At 49.0% G+C, this 21,856-nt stretch overlaps 1 protein-coding gene across 7 annotated transcripts in view; it reads right to left on the bottom strand.

The window, feature by feature from the left end:
• The window catches only part of Whrn (whirlin), a 90,200-nt gene that overhangs the window by 11,523 nt on the left and 56,821 nt on the right, over positions 1 to 21,856 (bottom strand). For 3 of the 7 annotated variants that reach the window (XM_003478847.5, XM_063260177.1, XM_013143000.3), the window contains exons 4-8: positions 7,826 to 8,028; positions 7,105 to 7,141; positions 5,750 to 5,962; positions 4,905 to 5,114; positions 2,468 to 2,500 (exon numbers count right to left, since the gene is read on the bottom strand). In XM_003478847.5, the coding sequence (XP_003478895.1) occupies positions 2,468 to 2,500; positions 4,905 to 5,114; positions 5,750 to 5,962; positions 7,105 to 7,141; positions 7,826 to 8,028 (696 nt within the window). Of the gene's footprint in view, positions 1 to 2,467; positions 2,501 to 4,904; positions 5,115 to 5,749; positions 5,963 to 6,827; positions 6,960 to 7,104; positions 7,142 to 7,825; positions 8,029 to 21,856 lie in introns of those variants that run through there. The other 4 variants (XM_003478846.5, XM_005007960.4, XM_063260170.1 and 1 more) reach the window with 2 other exon arrangements.

The following is a 21,856-nucleotide window of genomic DNA, read 5'->3' as shown; positions in this document are numbered from 1 at the left end:
AAGTGAATTCTATAGACTGCTGTATTGGAGATGGCTGACTCCCCAGACATGCTGGAGCCCGGCAGGGACATGCCTAACTGATGCATGGACTGCTGGAAAGACAGTGGAAAGAACCTCTGAAAGCCTGCTTGCTGCCTCTGTGGAGAGCAGCCATGATCAGCTTCTGTACTCTTGATGTTCCCAGCCCAGAGGTGCAGGGCACAGGAGGAGGGGAGGACTCTGAGGCCTTCTAGGGGGCAAGATGTGTGGTGCGCAACCTCTCGAGTCTGGGTGGAAAAGCTGGAAGTCTGGGTGGAAAACCCAGGGCTGGTCGTAGCTGCTCTGTGGTCTCCCTTTCCTCCCCATCTTTAGATGAGCAAAACAACTGCTCACAGTCCATTCCTGAACTTCCACCTGCTTGCACTGAACAAACTCAGACACCTGGTCCCCGTGGCTTATGCAGAAACTGAGGCTCAGAAGGCTCAAGTCACCTGCCCAAGGTGACCCTGCTGCTAGTCTGGAGAACCAAACCCAGACGGCTGAACTCCAAGCCCATGTGGTGAAGCCCCTCTGTCACAGCCCGCTTGTACTAAATGAAGAATTCCAGAATCGCCCGCAGCCCATTCTCACTCTGCTTTTCTGGCCAACAACTTTACGGGGGAAAATGAGATTGCTTGCAGGCAGCCAAGAATGCGCAAGGCTGACTCTCAAATAGGAAGCAAGCACAGGGTCTGTGGGGGCATCTGATTTCCTTTGATCGACTGCCTCTGTGTTTGGGGCACACGGCTGCAGAGTGAGTTACAGGGAACCTGGGACTGATCACAGCAAAACGGGCCCCAGGGAACTGGGGCTAAATGGAAACCAGTTCCATCTGGGGCAACGTCTGGGCATCTGGGTCACTGACGGCTGGTGCCTGATGCCGCCTGTGCGTCTGAATGCCAGAGCAAGGGGCATGTTCTCTGACGCAAGCAGGGAATGCTGAGAAGATAATCCTGCAAGTGCCTGGGGGTGTGGCTTCAGTTTAGTTTCTCTTCTACATTTCCTGGGCTGCTCTGGGTGCCAGGCTCTGGACTGGCACTGAGGATGCAGACAGGAAGCAGACACTTCCTCCTGCATGCCACAAGCTCTCCCTGAATGGTGCAGAGAGAAACTGATGTAGGAGGCAAAAAAGGTGATAGATGCCTTTGTGAAGACAGGAAATATGAGTGAGCTAAAAGGAAAGGAATGTGAGCTGTCAAATCTGCCAAGATTTGGGGCTGTTTGTTACTCGGCATTATTGTGGCACAAACTCAGCAAAACACAGTGGGGTTGCAAACCAGCATCGGGTGCTCTGTGGGCAATGAGTGTCCTTTCTGCCCTGGAGGAATGCTGCAGCCCTGGTTCACATGCAGAGTTTATGGGGCACAGTGTCATTCCTTGCTGCGCCACCTTGAATATTTTCCACCACTTTTCAACCCAGACTTGAATTTGAGAAATCCTGAGGGCCTGCCTTGGACATGCATGTGGGGAGACTGAGGCAAGGTGAGGGGCTTTCTTGAGGGTATGCAGTGTGCTGCAGGACAGAGAAGACCAGGACCAGGTGGGCTGCAGGAGGGCTTCTGGGTGGAAGAGGCAATCAAACAGACGGCTAGGTGATCCCCAGCAAGAAAGAACTGCAGCAGACAGCAAGGCTCACAGCACCACTCAGAGGCCACCAGGACAGGTTCCCAATCTTGGCTCCTCCTCTCATTTGTTGTGTGACCTGAGAGGAGCTGTTTCTCCTCTCTGAACTTTCATTTCCTTCTCTGTAAAATGGGAACCACAGCAGCACTGGCTGCCTGTAGCTCCTAGAAGAGCCTCAGAAGAGATGGCTGAAAAGTATTACGACACCAGGCTCTGTGCTGGGCACGGAGGACAGGAGAAGGAGCGTGGCTGCTTCCCCGAGCAGCTGGCGGTCCAGAGGGTGACGGGACCTCCCCAAAGAGATGATGAGAATGTACTGAGACAAGAAGCCATAGCAGTTGGAAACCTGGGCCTAGAGGAGCCAGGGCTGACAGCTGCTTCTTAAGAGGGTCAGGGAAGACTTCCTGGAGGAAGTGGCATCTGCGATCTGCACTGATGGGTACACATGAGATGAGAGAGGGAAGGACAGCAGGCTGGAGTGACAGAACGTGGTCTGTGCAAAGGCTGAGAAGTCTCAGCAGCAGGTCACAGAAATGATCTCCTCATGTTTACAGACCCTAAAGCAGAGCTCAGAGAGGTGAAACCACTTCTTGAGACCACACAGCAGGGAAGGGATATAGCTAGGATATAGTGGGCTTGCTCACCCCAGAGCCTGAGGACACCTCATGAACTGGTTGATTGTGAGCACCAGAAAAGGAACCCCCGTTCCTACCATGGGCAGGTGCAGATGTGAGCTGTGGCAGGGAGGGCGACAGCTCCTGACTCTGCCCAGCTAAGAGACCCCTTAGCTGCACACACAGTCCCCACCCTGCAGAAGGGACGGTACCTCCATCAGGTCTATAAGCCACAGCAGCCGCTCCTGGGGTGGTGGTGGGGTGGGCAAAAAGCAAAAAGAAAAATACATCAAATAAATACAAGGGAATGAAGTGGCCACGGGAACAACCCCTCTCCAAACACAACACATCACACACACACACACACACACACACACACACACACACTCACTCATGTAAGCAAAAAAAAAACAGGAGGCTCCCTCTCCCACTGCTCTGGGCAGCAGTAAAGGAGGGAGAGGGCAAGGGAAGGATTCAAACAGGCTGAGAGAAGGCGTGTGCCATGGCCAAGATCAGCTGTGCTCCTGAGAAGTGGGGCTTCCAGGGGTGCCCCTTCCGCAGGACAAGGAGTACAAGAGGCTGGAACTTCAGGGAAGCTGTGCCCTGTGTGGGCAGAGAATCCATGGTCTGGCAACCAGGGTGGGCTGCAGGTCGCAGTGGGAGAGGTCATCCCCAGCCCATCTTTTTCAGAGCCTAATGTATCCTCCAGGCCCTGGGTGCCGAGCTCCAAGTGCTTTTCCCAGCAAGCAGCAGGTGGATCAGAGAGAGCCAAGGCTTCCCTGCCCTGGAGTGGGAGGGGCACCCCAGAACATAGCCACTGGCAGGCTCCTTTCCCAGGCCATGGGCATTGTCTCATTTCCTGGGGCCGGAGGACATGGTGTCATGACTCCTTTGGACAGGAGGAAACTGAACCACCAGACCTGGCACTTGGAGCTCACCCTGGCCTGGGTGTTCCTATCCCTGATACGCATGAGCATCTTCTCTCAAAATCCCCCTGCTCAAAACCATTCTGTGGCCTGAGCTATGACATCCCTTGGGTGCATCCATTTGCACTTGACCCTCTGGCAGCTACGTAGGGTCATGCTTGCCACCGTGGGGGCCCAGGGCAGCTTGAAGAAGTGTTTCAGGAAGGAGAGATGCCTCTGGCTGGGAACAGGTCATCGTGAGTCAGTGATGAGCTTTGGCTGGGGGCTTCTGACCTACAGAGATCTTTCTGGGGATAATGATCACCCTGCCCACTCCTGTCCTCCTGCCTGACCTGTCCTAGGGCCCTGGAATACTGTACCCAGAGCCAGCAGAACCTTAAGACATTTATTGATGACCCAGGGAGGCCAGGGCTTAAACCCAGATCAGCCTCCCAGAAGAGGCGATACCCCCATCCTCTACCCTGGAGCTCTGGTCCCTGACTCCAAACGGACCATCACAGACCATAGCCTGCACAGTGGCTCAAGGATCCTGAAGCTTCCCATAGACACCTTCAAGGCCAATCTCAGCTGGAGCTGAACGTAGACACAAAAGGCCCAGCAGGTGGAGGCTGGCAGTCTAAGTCCACTCACCACCCAGCCCGCAGCCCTCAGAGCCGGACTTGCATCAGGAAGGGTGAAGCGCGGCCTCTTCCTGCCTGTAAGTGATCTGCTCTTCTGGAAACATGAACCAGCCTCCACTGGAGCCTGCCCAGAGCCTTAGAAGGATGCATGGCACCTTCTGGGTCACCACCGAAGAAACTAGGACCCTTGGGGATGAAGGTGACAAGGGATAGGAGAGAGGGGTACAAAAGAAGAACCCCAGAGCTAAGAAAAGGCCACACTGGCAGTTGCTTATGTGAGAGAGGGGTGCATGCCCACCTACACCCACTGACCACCTGGGTACACAACCCTAGACACATCGAACCCTGCTGAGCAGGCCCCCAGACTGAGCTCCCCAGTTCCAGCACCCAGCCCAGCTTAGGGGAGCCACGGTGCGGAAGCATGGCTCTCCTCTCCCCTTCCATGGAAGAACAAGGCTGGATATCCAAAGGAAAGAACAGCCCATGTTCTTTCCTTTGGGGAAGAATGGGACCAAACCAGCTCCTGGCCCCGAAACCAACTCCCTCCCTCTCGTGCACCAACCACCAGATGGACGAGGAGGCTCCTGCTCCTGCCCTTCCCTGCACCCGACCTCCTGAGGTGGTCTGGCTGTGAGCATCCTAGGGGCAAGAAGCACTGGCTGGCTGGACCAGATGCTATGCAGGGGCTGGAGACTGTGGAAAAGTCAAGCTGGATCAGGGCTCCAGGGACTAGAGGGTGGCCTCTTGGAGAAAGCCAAAGTCCAAATGCTGTGACCATTGCCCGAGATTGAGGGATGCCGAGTCTGACATTTTAGTGCCAGACTTCACTCCTTTGGACAGGCTGATGTAGCCTGTGTCTCTCATTTGACCACCACCCCGGGATCATAATTATGTATTTGTCTAGCACCCCCAACCCTGCACGCTAGTGGAGCCCTAGCTGACTCCTGTCTTGCGTGCAGTAGGAACTCAACAACTAGTAGGTGATCACAGCTGGAGAGATTGAGCTCAGACAGACACAGTAGAGAGCTGGAGGGTGGAGCTAGGGTCCCACACCAGACTGGTCTCAGTCCCTTCAAGCCAGGGACAGGGCATGGGCAGCTCACCCTGGCCGAGCTGACAGTGGTGGAGGTGCCGTGGCTTCCGGTGGATGAGCCCGTGTCACTGTAGGAAACCATGGAGTAGGTGTCCCCAGCCCCAGGGCCTGGAGGCTGCCTTGCCTTCATGGAATCGATCTCCCGCCTCAGTACCAGGTGGTCAAAGCGGTCCAGGTCTTGTGGGGAGATGATGCCTCTCACTTCAGAGAGGAGTGAGAACTGGAGATAGGGACAAGCAGGGCACTCAGCGGAGAACGCTTACAATAGGCCCTCCTAGTAACCCTAAAACTTCCAAAGCATCTGCTTCACTCCTGAGCCTATTATGGCTCCCCAGTGCCCTCAGGAGAAAGCTCAAACACTTTCACCTGGGCACAGGGCCTAGCATCATCTGCCTCCCGCCTTGGTCACCTCCTCCTCATCCACATGCACACAGGGACTGTCAGTGCCTGAAGCCACCATGATGTTTTATGTTTCCAAGCCTTTGGCTGTGCCTTTCCCCTGTCTCCAAGTCCAGTTTATCTCCACATCACGTTTCCTCTCAAGTCTTCCCAATTATGCACCTTCCTAATGGCCTAAAGACTCCTTCCTCAGACTTGTACTAGAGCTTGGTTTCAGCATGGTCACCCACGGCTTGTAAAAATGACCCACTGCTGGGGCATTCACTTGGGCACTGATTTTTTAAAGCAATCAGGTGATTCTAACTGCGCATTCAGCATTGGGGCCAATCACAGGCCTTTGTCTGTGTCCCCAAGAGTTTAGTGTGCCTTCTGGTCGGAGGTGGGGACAGCATGGCTCCCAGCTGCTACCCAGGACCCGGGATGGCTGACTCCTCAGAGCTGCTCAGAACAGGTCACCTTGGCATGGGTGTTGAGCAGCTCGAACAGGGCGGTGACGAGGGCCTCCACAGAGATGCTGCCATTGCGGTACTGGTCCAGGTAGTAGGCCATGGTGGCGCGCTCCTGCCCATTCAATACGTGTCGGGCCTGCTCCTCCAGCAGCACACGTGTCTGGTTCCCTAGGCTGCTCAGGGTCACCTGGGAGCCAGCTGGGCCCTTGTAAAATCCTGGCTGAAAGACAGGGACACAGAGGCCTGGGGATGCTGAGCTGATCCCAAGTCAGGACCCAGGCCATGCCAGGGACAATCACAGGAGAGGGGCAGCTTCTGAAAGCCCCAGGCTCTCTGCACGGTGGGGAGCTTGCAGCCTGCCTTTAGCCTCCTCTAGGTGCAAAGTGCTCACTGAGTACTCTTTGCTTTGCTTTTTTTATTTTTTATTTTTTGGTCCTGAGGATTGAATTCAGAGCTGTCACACTGAGCTACATCCCCAGCATTTTAAAATTTTTTATTTTGACACAGAATCTCGCTAAGTTGCTCAGCCTGGGCTCAAATTTTCAATCCTCCTGCCTCAGCCTAGTGCTGGGATTATAGGCATGTGTGACCGTATGGAGCTAACTTCACTTCTGGTTCCCTGTATCTGTTCAGAGGCCAGCACTATCACCTAGGATCCCATTTGTTCTGTAGGTTTTGTATCTCTATGGCAAACCAGGGATGACATCAATACCTGTATATCTAAACTATGATTCAGATCAGCATGCACCCACATCCTGCCCTCCACTACCTCCCCCATCACCAGCTGGGTCTAAAACGCCATTCAGTGACCCCTGGCCTGCTACTAACATGCTCTTGTGAAAACACCCATCTCTGCCCATGCTGCCCCTATTTAAAAGGCTTTTAATGGCATCCATTATCAGGTTAGAAGCCAGGCCTCTTTTGCTCGCCCGCCCGTGTAGCCCATGAGATCTGAGCATCCTGCCTGCTGTTGTGTTATGTTCACCTCACCCCCCCCCCCTTGCTTTTCTTCAGTTCTTCCAATAAGCCAAGCCCTCCCTGCCTCAGGGCCCTGGGTCACATTCCTCCCCTGCCCTCCGGAGCTTGCTGTCCCCTCTCTCATTCTCTCTGGGTACAGCATCTGCTGAAAGGTGTGCTCGGGCTTTCGGTGTTTCTTTCAGGAGCTGTGATCTTCACAGGGCCAGGAATCTGGTCAGTCCTGTTTGCTGTCCTCAGGCCTGGAGAGCACACCATGCTCAGAACCTGGCAGGGGTCCCTCAGGGTTAGGGGCTGCCCTGATGAAATACTCAGCACACTGCCTGGCCCCACCTCCCTGCCTGGGGAGCCATGAAGTTGAGGACACACAGATGAAGAGGTCCTTACCTTGTTTGCCCCCTCTGTGGTGAGATCCCCTGGAAACCTGTGGAGAGAGACAAGTTCTTCAGGTGCAGGTCTGAGCAGATGACGTGGGACCACTTGCGGGGGACTCCATCCACCTCAGCCCATGTTGTCATGAAGAAACATAGGCTCAGGCAGCCAGACTTCCTGCTTTTTTAAGAAATAGCCAGAAATCCAGTTTTGTACAGGAAACCTGGTGTCTTTTTAAATGCTGGCAACTAATTTCAAAGAATTTATAACGCTGTGTGATGACAGGAAAGAAGGGAGGGAAGGAGAGAGAGAAAAGATACTCCAGGATGGGGTGAGCCACCAGCTACCAGGCTGAGATCGGATGGAGACTACAGGTGACATAGTACATGATCAGCACCAAAACAGTCACCTGGCAACAGTGGCACCAGGTTTTATCATGTTCAAGACTCACTCAAATTAACCTCAGGGGTTGGCATTGGCAGGGCTGGGCTGGGGACAGAGTTATGGCCCCACTTTTCAGTGAAGCCCTAAGCCCAAAAAGATAAGCTGTGATCCACCTGAGAGCAAATAAAGGACTGGGTCTGACTGGACATCTCAGCTTTCTATCCGGAGCAAGGCCACAGCGTGAGGGACATGATCATGGCCATGCACGGGAGGGACCTGTGTTGGTGCATTGCAGCCGCCTGGCTCTCAGTGCCCGCCCTGGGGCCCCCGAGCTGCATGCACAGAGCCAGACCCTGGCAAGCCTGCTGCACTCTCCCCGATCCGGGAACTGGCAATCCATTTGGTCTCATCCACTGTGGTGCGTGCATGTGGCAGCCTCCCCACGTCCTTCACGGTCAGGATGAGGTGTCGAGATGACTTGAGCAGCTTGACTGCCTCATCGTGCAGGATGTTGAGAAAGCTCCGCCCGTTCACCTCCAGGATCTGGTCCCCGATCTGCCGAGACCAAGCACAGCACTTGGTGAGTTCACAGCCCTGACCTACTCCTCCTCCAGCCAGCCTCTAAGGCGGTCACGGAGGCTCAGGGAGGTTGTGTGGATGCCTGAGGACCACATAGCAAGGCAGTGGCAGAGCTCACTCCATCTGAGCCCACGCACCACACTGCTTTAATTCCTCATTTCTAATTCCTCATCTCAGAGGCCAGAGTGAGGGGTGCGATGGGGGCGGGGTGTGAGGGAGGACTCCATTTCATTCCTTATATATGTCTACATGCCTGAGGGTTGTTACCTCAAGCATACTTTCTTTGTTAAAAAATACTACTAATGTATGTTTGCAATACAGAACAGTAACATTCATCCTGGGGAAATTAATTTCAGATCTTCCTCATTTTCAATCCCCTGACCCTCCTGTCCCTATCTTCTTCCTCTTCTTAATCCCCTTCCCTCGCTCCAAGAATTTACCTTCCAGTTTCCTATCATCTCTTATTCATTTATTTATAGTTCAGGTTTCTCATAAGAGAGAACACATGTGATATTTAACTTTCTGAGCCCAGCTTAGTTCGCTTAGCATGATGGTCCTAAGTCCCGTCCATTTTCCTGCGAATGACATAATTTTGTTCTTCTTTACGGCTGAGTTCTTAGATCACCTTAAAATGGCAAACAATGTTTTAATTTACTGAAGACAAAAAGCAATAAATGAGCCCAGTAGCCTCCCACTGATTCTTACAACAAGCCAGCAGTTTTATTTTGTAATAAAAAATAAAAACTACAAGCACATTTTTAATGAAAGGATTAAAAAAGACTAAAAAATCCTAGTCTTCCCATAAAAATAAATCCATGACAAAAAAAAAAAAAAAAAAAAAAAAAAGCAACAGAGGCCAGAGGGACCCGTGGAATGATGCCATTGAGAGGGCGTCTTATTCCAGGAGGGAAAATAAGGCCTGTGGGTGCGAAGGGGCTGCCAGGGTGCCAGCCTCCAGCATGCAGGGCAGCCTGGTAGCTCTATCCCCACTGTTATTGGCTATTTTCTACTCTCCTGATCTGCTGACCACGTACAATCGATGCCCATGGGTTTTCACCAGCATTTTTCAAAGCTGAGAAAAACAGAACAGGGAGGGAAGTTGGGACCTGACAGGAGACTCCAAGCCCCTGGTTCCAGCACCTGTCTGCAGTAGTTTTTAGGTCAGAAAGCGGCTACACCTGCAGACATGACCTTTCCCCCTCTACCCTGGCTCTGGTGGGTGCAGGGGTAGAACGCGCCCTCTTTGCTTCTACCACCCGGCAGTGTGGATGTCTACACTGCATACTGGTCATCTGCCGGCATTGCCACCCTTCCCTCATGTGCCAGGGGTTGTGCCAGGTGCTGTGCTGACCTGCTTAGGTGCTGTGCTGCTCACAAGTCACCAACGGGCTCAGTTTGGTACCATAAGTGGACTTTCCCAATTGGCATGTCCACAGTGTCCCCAGTGCCCCCACACTGCAGGAATTCAGTGGAAAATCACCCAGGGGATGAAAAGGACACTCACTCCCACTCATTCCTACCTGAGACCCATCTCTGCCTCAGTCCAGCAGGGCCAATCAGGTGACACCAGCCTCATCCATCCCTTTACATGTTTCTCCTAACTACACATCCCAGCATCTAGAGAGGCAGTATTATCACTTTTCATTCCACTTGTGAGAGCAGAGAGGTGCCCAGAGGATAAGCAAAAATGGGCTGAAGATCCCTTATCCAATGTTTGGCACCAGAAGGGTTTCAGGTGTCAAGGTGTTGCAAACTTTGCAACATTTGCATACACTTTTCATTAGCATCTATATTTAGAAAATCTGAAATCTGAAACATTTTGAGCATCACATCAGCATTCAAAAGCCAGATATGGTGGTGCATCCTTGTCATCTCAGCACTCTGGGAGGCTGAGACAGGAGGATCCCGTAGCTCAGTGTAAAGGCCCTAGGTTCAATCCTGAGTACTGGAGGAAAAAAAATTGCATTTCAGAGCATTTTAAATTTTCAGATTAGAGGTTTCAACCCATAGTTTTGGGTCACAGGGCTGAATGAAGATGCGCTACTGGACACAAACCCAGGACCCATGGGCCTCCCTACCCACCTGCTTCCTGCTACTGGGCTGCTGCCAGGGGCTCTGTTTGGGGACCACATCGTATCACTTCAAAGCCAGCATATGCCAAAGCACCGCCTACCCATCATTCCCGACCCTACCTGCAGCAGCCAGACCTGAAATGCTGCCCCACCGCCAGCTGTGTCTTTAGTTCTCAGTGTAGCCCCCTTCATCCAGTCCCATCCAGTCCTCCCCCCAACCACCCACCTTGTTGGCCCACTCTTGGGTCCCCATCCACTGCTCCTAGGGACCTGAGCTGCCCTCTCACTGTACAGGGATAGCCAAACTGACCACAGGCATGGCACCCACGGAGCCTCATCAACACTCTGCTTTTGTGATACCCTTCCGCTGTGCCTCCCATGACCTCCCCTGACCCAGGACACAGCACAGCACCGAGGTTTAAGGGTTTCAGATGCTAGCAGAGCCGGGTTTAACTCCTGGCTCTGCTACTTCCATGCCATGGGACCCCACAAACCCTCCAATAGCTTTGTGACTCACTCTCCTCAGGTGTCAAAGGAATTCCTAGCCCAAGACTGTTCTCCAGATTTCTAGTTGTGAGCATGTCTCAATGCCACATGCCTTACTCCTGCCACTGGCATCATCTACAGTTCTTTCAACTCTTCTGTATTCCTGAGCAACCTGACGGAGAGAGGCCCAGGCCCCTGTGAACTTCAGCGTGCTCCTTTTAAAGGACTTGAGATAAGGGATGGGGATGTGATGAAGGGTAGAGCACTTGCTAGCTGGTGAAGACACTGGGTTCCATTTCTAGCATCATGAAGAAAAAAAGAAAGAAAGAAAGGTGGGGGGAGAGAGAGAGAGAGGGAAAAGGAGCTTAAGGTGAGATATTTTGTGTCACCTCCTTGCTCCTTGCATCTGTCTCCACGCAGCTCTCTCTGAAGCTCAGAAGCAGAGCTGCAGGGAAGGAGAGCTTCCCCAGACCCCAAGGGCTTCCCCAAAGTGAAGGAGAAACTCACTTTCGACCAGGCTGTGGGTGCAGCAGCTCTGCCTGGGACTCGGCCAGGCACAGGTCTCTGGCCACCCCTGGCTGTGCTGCTGGGAGCCCGGGCTGCTTTATTTCTGCCCAAGTGCTTTGTTTCCTTAAGTAGCTCCTGTGATAGCTGTGGTTTTTGTTGAGCTAAGGGAATCAATTTTAATCTTCCCTTTAACACACTTTATTTCATCCCGGCAGTTTAATTAAAGAAGCTCACGTCTGAGAGAGCAGATGCAAAGGGGCATGCTTCTGCGAGCTTGCCTTTTTCTCTGGTCCAGGCAAGTGGAGAGGGGACAGGAGGAACGATTCAATGCCACAAACATCTACATGACTTGAGGGGGTGGGATTGCCGGCTTATAAGTCACAGGATGCCCAGTGACACCTGAATTTGAAATAAACAGCAAATATTTTAAAAATATACATATGTGCCAAATATTGCACGGGGCATACATACATGAAAAAAATAACCACTCATTTCCTTCCACAGCATATGATCGGACTCAGGCAGGTCTGGGGTTTGGGTTTCAGCCACCTTCAGGGCCAGTGGCTCCTGGGGGTCCTGATACAGTGCCCTGGTTTCTGAACCTCTGCCATTGTCCCTTGCACTGTCCTGACATCTGCCATGTATGCCATCTATGCCTGGGTATGACCAGCACAACATCCCCACTTGCCCAGGATAAGGCAGCACTGTTTGTGAAAAGCCAGGTTTACTGGGCGGCTGTGTCTTCCTCACCCTGTTAAGCACACAGGATTGGACAGAGGCAGGAATGATCCTGCGCTAGCCAGTGGGACAGCCATGGAATGTAACACATGGGAAACTCACTTTCCTTAGGGCCAAGAGCGCATTTCCTGTCCTTTCCCAACCCCTTCCTGTCTCTTCCTCTTCCAGAGTTTTAGGCAAGTAGCTTCTGCTTCCCCAGCACCAGGGCTGGTCTGAATTCCTGTGGGTTTTGTGTGCAGCTTTGCCTCCTGTTCTCTGCTCATTGGAAAGCTTCCTGTGGCCTTGGACCCTGCAGGTGGCTGTCTACCTGTTATGGCTTAGATCTACAATGTCCCCCAAAATTTTCAACGGTGTGGAAGGGAAGTGGCTCCTGTGGGTTCTATAATTCCTCAATGGATTTATCCATTGATGAGTTCATGGGTGACTGTGCAATTGGATGTGGGGCCTCGTTGGGGGCAGTCACTGGGGACGTGACCTGGAGGGAATATTCTTGTCCCCAGATCTTCCCTTCTTGCTCTGCTCCCAGGCTGCCTTGCCTACCTCGGCCTTACTTTACAACCTTGCCATTTGTGTCTTGGAGCCAGCAGATCACGGACTGAAAGCAGGCACCAAAATAAACCTCTCCTAATTTAAGTGGTGAGCACTGGTTATTTTATCCCAGTGATGGGAAAGTGACTAACACACCACCTGTCACTGTGATTTTCAGTTCACAATGCACTTTCAAACAAAGCCACCGTATCGCTGCTGCTCGCAGCAGTCTTGTGTGGCCTGCGGGGTGTGGTGTTGCATCCCAAGTTTTGAAACCAGGCAACTGTGACATGACTGAGAGGCCCTTCACAGCACTGAAGTACATCTGAGTCTCAGTGTTCTCATCTGTTAGAAGGGGGTGACATGACCATGGATTCCCAGGTGGCTATGAGAATTCACAGAGCCAGAGATGTGGGAGATTCTCACAGCTTTTCACTGGCTTCCCAAGCAGAGGAGAGAGGTTCAGAGATGTCAAGTGCTTGCTCAAGGTCACACAGGAAGTGGAAAAATGATCTAGGACTGGAACCCACCCTTCTCATATTCTTCCTGTGGCTCCTTGCTACCTTTTCAGTAGAGTGCAGGCAGCAAAGGGACCTTCCCAACCCCCATTCTTCCATTTGCTCCCTCTTTCCTTTCGTGCCCTGCGAATGTAGAGGGAGCCATAGGTCTTGATCTTGCTCTTTCTGGAAGAAAAACCCAGAGCTCTGTTTACTCAGTGGAAAGTGACTTTTCTTATTCCACAAAGCCAGCTAGGCATAAGAAGTCATTTGCATAGACAAGGTGAAAAATAAAGACTGAAATGTGCTGAGTCTGTCAGCATCTTCCCAGGGTCTCTTACAGATGGGGAGACTGAGGCCCTGAAAAGACAATGTGAAGGTTAAGCCTATGGTAACTGTCACCTTGATTGGCTTGGGAGATGCCCAGGAGATTAGTCAAGTACACTTCTGGGTATGTCTGAGTGAGTCAGGGAGACATGATCTTGGGGTCTCTGCAGTTTCTTAGTCTTTGACACTTTCCTCTCTGCTGCTATTCCCCCACTCCACTTTCCAGCTGCCATGAGCCAAGTATCTTTCTTCTGTCATTTCTTCCCACCATGAAGTTCCTGCCTTACACCCTGGACTGAATCCCCTGAAACCATGAGCCAAATTAAATTCATTCTCCTTTAATTTGCAGGTGTTGCTTATTGCGTTTCAGGAGGCAAAGCTGACCAATGCAGCTGAGGACACATACAGGCAATGACAAAGCCCAGACCCTGGAGCCAAGCCAGACAGCATTCACCCTCCCTTACCCGGACCTGCTGTGACAGAACTGGCACAAGGACAGACAGGTGTGAAGTGTGATCGAGTGTCTAATATTGCTCAGCTCGCTTCTGGGTGCTGACAGGGAGGACAAGGAAGGATAAACGAATAAAGGCAGCTTTATTTTATTTGTCACCATGGACATCCTATTTATCACCAGCGACGGAGGAGTGGAGCTGGACCATAAGAATGCCCTTCATTTTACAGCACAGTAAAGCCTCCTCCATCATCCAGAGCCTGCCAGTGACAGGCTCATGCTGTGGACACATTGAGAGAGGGTAAAAGGTCCAGGAAAGACCTCTAAACCTGTCCCACCATGAGGAGGGAGGAGTCTGACTCATTAAATGTGAGGCGAGCCAAGGGGCCTTGAAGAGGCAGCCCTGGGAGCAGGAGAAAGGTTCGGCAGCCTCTAAGAGAGCTGAGCAAGGCTCTTTCATGCTTCCATGGCCTCTTCCCTCCCCAAAGCAGGAATGAGACTCTCAAATGTGCACACTATATCCAGTGTTTGGAGCTAATTCCAGACTCATCCTGCCACTCACTTGCTGTGGGATTGTGCGTTAGTTATTTAACAACTCTGTGCCTTGGTTACCTCCTCTGGAAAATGGTGATAATACCAGTATCTACCTCACAGTGAGCTAACAGCACTGAAACAGTATACAGTAGGTGCCTGATAAATATTATGGGACACATACAAAGCATGTAAGAGAGTACCTAACATACAGTATGTGCTCAATAAATATGAGCGGCATTTTTCAAAATTCATGCTTACCCTAGAAGGTCCCCCTGAACCCTCAGCAACCACATCATGCCACACTATCTTCTGGCAGATGTATGTCCATCTGCGATGGTTCAGATCTGAAATTCTCCCCAGATCCTTACGGCCATGGAAGGAGACTGGATCGAGGAGGTGCCGTAACTCGTCACTGGATTCATCCATTGATGAGATCACAGCTAACTGTGCCATTAGGAGGTGGTACTGCAGGTGAGGCAGGCTGCTCCAGTCTTTGTCCCATCCCACCACCTGCAGCATCACCTTCTCCAAGAGGTTGCACGTCACACTCACCTTACCCTCGCCTCCAGCTTCAGCTGCCCGCACATGTCAGCCACACCCAGAAGGACACACTGTCATGCCCATCTTAAGGAAGAGGGGACTGGGAAGGGAAAGAACTGGGCTGGAGCCTTTATTTACTGGGTGGAGCATGCAAAGTCCCTGCCTGAGCCAGTATCCCCATGGTTTTAAGTGGAGTCAGCCTCTCTTTCCTCCAACTCTCACTCTGCTCACCCTTGGTGTCATGGTTTTGTCTGTGTCCCCCAGGCCTCATGAGTTTGCATTGTGCATTTGTTATTCGTTCATTGTCTAGTGCTTAGATTGGTGTCAGTGCTCCACCCACATAGGGGTGGAGCCAGGATGTGATGTACTGGCAGGAAGAAGGTGTGTCTTGCTCTTTGCTGGTTCCTGTTTGCTGTTTGGCGGCCACCATGAACTGCGGCCCAGCCATGCCTGCCTGCCTTGGAGCCAACTGAGTGTAAACTGAAACCTCCAAAAACTGTAAGAAATAAACCTTTCCTTTCCCAACTTGGGCTTTAGGTATTTTGTCTCAGCAATGAGTAAAAAGTAACTAAGACACTTGGGCTCTGAGCCACACACACAGTAGGTTCTCTGTGGACACCGGCTATGGGGACTGAAAGGAGACCAGCAAGAAGAATCTGCGGTGGGAGGACAGTGGCTCTGCTCTTCTGCACAGAGCTTGCCAGCCTGATCCCTGGCTGGGCTGAAGGCTGGAATCCATCCTTAGGGATATGTAGCCATGCTAGGGAAGGACTCAGAGGGCCCAGGGTCATCTTCGGCCCCTCCCCAGACTGCACAGAAACAGATTCTGGCTTCAGGTGAGGACCCTGCTGATTGCAGCACAGGGCCAATGAGAATTCCAATTCTATTACAGAGTTTTATTGCAATTATGAATCTTTAATAGTTTTCCATGTCAGGTATAAAACTTTAATGGGCTTTTCCCCCCTCATTCAGTACAAGTGAACAATGCAGTTTTAATGAGACAACATTAGTTTTTCCCAACAGTTCAGAAGTCAGTAAACCTTGCCCGGGTTTACAAAAATAAAAATGGAGAGATCAAGGTCAATGCAGGGAAGGCTCCTGGGGCAACTTGGGGTAAGGGCTGAATCTGGGGAACTATTCATCAGGCCTGCAGTGGCTCAGAGCTCTCAGGAGGTGAATCACCAGAGACACCACAGACTGCACAGCTCAGGCATACTGAAACCCAGCACACGACCCCTTCTGGTCCCCTCTGACCTAAGAAGGTCTCATGTCAGAACTGGATCACTCTGTTCACCAGGTGGTGGCCCTCAGTGAGAATTGTTCTAACCCTCTCAGGTCGCCAATGGAAAAAGAGGTCAGACAGGGGAAAGGACTCGGGCCAGGTCATACTCTGAGGTTCAGACCTTGGTCCTAGAGCCCAGACCTGAGTTCTTCCCACAGGAAAATGTGGCTTTCAGGATAAACACAGAAATTACAAGGGTTGAACACAGAGAATAACAACTGACCCTAGCTATCTCATGCAATTACCTCTAAATGTCCTGCGTGCCACACAAGAGCAGAGAGCAGTCACTATCCCAATGACACCTAGCGTGACACCTAGCAACAGAGCAAGGTGAACGCAGCTCGCCCACAGTTCTGTGCCATGGACCTGTGTTGTTCATCAGCTCTGATGCCTCAGAGGAGCTTTAACTCATACTGCTCCAAAGAGTTTTAAGGCAAACAGTTCTATCTGCATTGTCCAAGAGAGTAGCCATTGCTATTTACATTTAAATGAATTGAAATGAAATCAAATTAAGAAGCCTTTCCCTCAGTCACGCCACTTCCATTTCAATGGCCATGATGGCTCCTGTACCAAACCATGCAGCTCTAAACACAGCCCAAGGTAAAACCCTTCTCCGGTCACTTCCTCCCTACTTCTGGGCTTCCCCATCTCAGTGTCTAAGCCCCGACCTCCAATCCACTGGTTTATCATCAAGGCCACCATTCCCCTAACTCCACTCTGGTCATAGCCACCACTGTCTCACCATCTCCGAGGTGGCCCTCTGCATCCCCATCCCCAGCTCCTCCAGCCCCTTCCATATGTGGTAGAGGGATCAATTTAAACTGCACATCTGAGCTTTTCTCTTGGTTGGTATTGGGGGATTGAACAAATTAGGACCTTTGCACTGAACTCCATCACTATCCCTTTATATTTTTTATTTTGAGACAGGATCTTGCTAAGTTTCTCATACTAGGCTTGAGCTTGTGACTGAGCCTCCTTGAATACTCTAATGAGCTTATAGGTGTGCACCATGAACTGCACATCTGTCATGCCTCTGGCTTAGAGAAGCCTGAGCTCACTGACCCATCTCACAGCTGCCTCCCACAATTCTTTTCAATCTAACCCTAACTGATATTGCTCTGTTCACTGAACAGATGGGGGCCCTTTCCTGTCTCAAGACTTTTGCAGATATTGTTCCTCAGCCCCAAATAATTTCTCCTCCATTTTCACTTGAAAAACATCCATTCAACCTTTTGGTCTTTCCTTGAATGGCACTTCCTCTAAGGCAAATGGCACCAACCCTCCTCCAGGTGCCCTGCCACACACATCAGGCTCGGTGCTAACCACTGAACTCAAAGCCACCGTGCTGCATTTCCTAGAATGGCATATGGGAAATGCCCATCAGGACAAATGAATTCATGATTGCAGGAACAAGTAAGCAAGTCTCTTGGTCATGAATTTCTGCAGACAGGCAGGAGACATTTGCTGTTTATGTAAAGGTTGCATTTAACAAGGTGGGGCACATAGCATGCAGTATGGAAAGACCATCCAATCTTTTCAATTGAATGGAAGGCAAAGAGTTAAAAACACAAAACACAGTTTTGTTTTTGCTGGAGATATATTCTGGGAAATCATGCACATTAACCCAGCCCTGTTCTGGAAGACACCTACAGTGAGGGGGGGAAGGAGCATCCCAGGTCCACGCACCCCAGTCAGTGACTGCAAATCTGGCCCCAAACCCAGTCTGCTCACTTCCTCTGGATGCTTTGGATGCCTGCAAGAATCAGTAAGTTCTCAAGTTCAAGACCATAGTCTTCATAGATCTGATCAGTCACCAGGCAGAAGATAGGACAGGAGGGGAAAATCCACTTGTAGCAGAAGAGAAAATATTTAGGGATGAAGAGGGAACAGACAACACATATGTGAAGAAAACTTTAAACACTCCTGAGATGCTCAAGATGAACTCAGCAGATAGGAAAACCTTCTCCTCCATGCTTAGCAACGCTCAACACTGTCCAGTTATCAGTGTTGCTAAACCAGTTGTAAATTCAGCATTATCCCCCAACTCCCTGCAAAACACCAAGAAGCTTAGGTCAGATAAGTCAATGGGAAAGTTCATGTGAAAAAATAAAAACATAGGTGAAGGAAACTTAGATACACATTGCTAAGGAACAGTAGGGCACCAGTAGCATTGTAACTGTTAGTTACAACAATCTAGGATATATTTCAAAATAACTAGAAAACAGAGAAATAATTCCCATTTGAGGAGATGGAAGTCCTTATTATCCTGATCTGATTATTCATTCTATAGCTATATATTAAACATGGCACTGCACCCTACAAAGACGTACAAATACTATGTCTCAATAAAAAAATGATATAAGGAAAAATGCGTTCAGCTAATGAACAAAGCCAGTCAGGAAAAGCTGCACCCTGTATGGTTGCAGTGACATGACATTCTGTGTCAGCAGAAGGGTGGTGTAAAGATCAGTGCTTGCCCGGGGCCTTGCAGGGCGTGTGGGGGGATGATACATAGAACACAGGGGATTTGTAGGGAAGTGAAACTATTCTGTGTGATACTGTAATGCGGTATATGTGATATTATGCATTTATCACAACTCATAGGGCTGTGACCTTAATGGAAACTATAGACTTTAGTTAACAATAATATTATTAATACTGGCTCATTAATTGTAGCAAATGTACCTCTTCCACAGAAATACGAGATGTTACTAACAGGGAAAAGAGTGGGAGATGAGAGCCTTGGAACTGCCTGCTCCACATTTCTGTAAACCTCAAACTATTCCAAAAATAAAGCTGTTCATTTTTAAAAAATAAAATGATTTTATTATTTAGAAATAATTTAAGAATGGCGCAATGAAATTATAAGGTTAAAAATACACAAAATTATTTTTATTATTAAAATTAGAATCAGTTTTTAACCTAAAGAAATAAATATGTAAGAATGGCTCTTAAAATCCTAACAAAGAACTATTGGAGGAGCAGACAGGTGCTAATACCAATGCTGCACCTCTACAGTCACACCAGCGTAGCCCTGACTCGGAAACAGATTGGACTGTGGCCCACGGACACATAGAATTGTAGTACTGATAAAGGTAGCATTGCAAATCAATGTGGAAAGATGGGCTTTTTAATAGACAGTGCTGGATAACCAGTAGGTCTTCTGAAAAGAACAGGAAATCTCACATCCTCCCCAGGAATAAATGCCAAACAGATCAGCAGTCTAAAGGGAAAAATATACATTCCTGTAAGCCTGAAATGTTATGGGAAAAGTACACTGGGAAAAATGAATGAATTCTCCTATACCCCATGCACAAGGAAACATCTCTAACTAGAACTCAGATCCAATGAAACAAAAGGCTGACAAATATGCTTTATAAGGATAAAATACGCATTGAAAAAGATTACAAAGGCAAAATCAAAAGAAAATGAGAATTGGTATATTATGGGCTATGTTTGTGTCACCCAGTTCCCACCCTAACCCTCAATCTGACTGTTCTGGGGCCTGTGAGGAGGTGATAATGGTTAATGAGGCCATGAGGATGGGGCCCTAATCCAACAGGGTTGGTGCCCTTCTAAAGAGATGAAGACACAGCACAATTCTCTCTTAGCCTTGCAAAGAAACAGTAAGAAGCCAAGCCATGAAGATAGCCCTGCCACCAGGAGCCAATCTGACCATCACATGGAGAAAATAAATCTCTACTGTGTAAGCCACCTCGTCCACGGTCCCCGTGATCTGTCAGCCAACCAAGGTCAACACATAGAGGAGAGAACGTTTGCCACATGAGCCACAGATGAAGGGCTAATTAGCCTTCATACTTCAAGAATTCTTAACTTTTAGGGGAAGAAAATCCAAAGCCCTAATATCAAAATGGTTGTGAAAAGACATGAACAAGGTACAAAAAAAGACTCAAAAATAAAATGGCCTTTAAGTGTATGAAAAGATGTTCAGTTTCATTTGTAATAAGAAAATTGAAGATAAAGTTACATCCAGATACCACTTCTCACCTATCGGATTTGAAAAATTAAAAACCTGCCAGCACTTGTCAGCCACAGGAACAGGCCCACACACATACCGATGGGAATTCAGGCTGAAACAACACTGACGGTATCCTTTTTCTGGAACTTTTACCACCACAAAGCCATGCTTCCCAAAGCAAGAAAATATACAAACACACTGGACCCACTGTAGCATTGCTTGTAACTTCAAAATATTGAAAATAACCTAAATGTCCGCTCAGAGGAAAAGATCTGGGTTAAACTAAGGTACAGCCACCCAGTGACACACCATGAAGCCATATAAAAAGAACGATGGTATGTGCGGTGGCACACGCCTTTAATCCCAGCACTCGGCAGGTTGACACAGGAGGATTGTTGCAAGTTTGAGACCAGCTTGGGCTACAAAGTGAGCTCAGTGCCAGCCTGAACTGCATAGTGAGCCCTTGGCTCCAAAAGACAAAAAGAATAAAAATGACAGAGGTATCTGTGTACAATGCAATGTGATTTCCTGGACATGATTAAGCTGAAAAAAATCAAGTCCCAGCAGGATCTACAATATGATTATCTTTTATATATGAACAAAAGAAGAGCATACAGGAGAGTCTGTTTATTTTTGCAAAAAGAAGCAGGTGGAATAAAGTAGAAATGTGTTGATTTGGTTCCTTAGAAGGAGTGGGTAAAAATGGGTTAGATGGGGTGCGGGCTGAAGTGACACTCTGAGTATGATCTTTCAGACAGTTTCAGCATGTTAGTTACCCAGAAAGTAAAATTAAATCAATAAAGAGGGACAGTGGAGGGAAGGGGCTCTACTGATTACCAGCAGTGACAAATGGACTTACTTCAGATGAATAAAGTAATCACCCTGATGGGGAAAAGAAAGAACTAACACAAGTATCAAGTATTTTGAATCTAAAACCATCAGACTGAAGACCAAATGAACTGCTAACAAATCAGAAGTTCCTCTTGGGGAGTTTGTTTCTCACCATGATATACATGTGGCAATTCTCAAATTACTTTTGAGTTTAGAAGAACTGGGAAAATGAGTGAATATATTGACAGTGCGCTTGACCTCACTTTGAGGAAATGTGTTAAACCAAAAGGTGAGACACCAGAATGAATAAGCTCATGGTTTCAGACAAACAGATATTGAAATATCTTACCTATAGATATCTGTATATATATAGATCTATAGATCTCTATATATTATGGATACGAGTATGTGTGTATATGTTCTGTGCATATGTGCAAACACAGGCATGCATGCTTCCTAGTTTTGTCCACTTCCGAGTTTACAAGTATGACACCCTGGTAAGAAGGAGCCCAGCTAGCCCACAGATCTTGATTTCGACATACCATTCCCCACTGTGAGAAAGCAGAAACCACTGGAGAAGGGTCAACTGTAAGGGTGAGACAGGAAAAATACACATCGTCTTGAACCATCTTTTCCCTCATTTTTGTTTTTATTATACTTATTAAGGCATATTAATTGTACAAATAAGTCTCACTATGACATTTATATACATGTGACTTGAACCATTGTCTTGAGCCAAATAAGGAACAGCCCAAAAAAGGATAAATACATGGAAGAGATCACAGTGTCCAAATCTTAGACACTTTGGATATCAAAACAAATAATGACAATAACGAATGGTAAACTAACAGTAAGAATGTGTAAGTCTGTACTTGCACTCTGCATAAGAGGACAGTTCTTCTTTACAATTAGATGTCAATTGGCTTTTTAAAAAATTTATGAAACAACAAAAGCAGTTTGATGAAGGACATAATATTTACCATTTTAAAATATCACCCACAAATTAGGTAGTAATTACAAAAGAGAAAACAC

This window comes from Cavia porcellus, unplaced genomic scaffold (assembly GCF_034190915.1).
Source record: "Cavia porcellus strain 051 isolate PalLab524CR breed Dunkin Hartley unplaced genomic scaffold, mCavPor4.1 scaffold_1, whole genome shotgun sequence".
In the NCBI taxonomy this organism is placed as follows: domain Eukaryota; kingdom Metazoa; phylum Chordata; class Mammalia; order Rodentia; family Caviidae; genus Cavia; species Cavia porcellus.
This window is presented reverse-complemented; position numbering and strand designations above follow the sequence as displayed.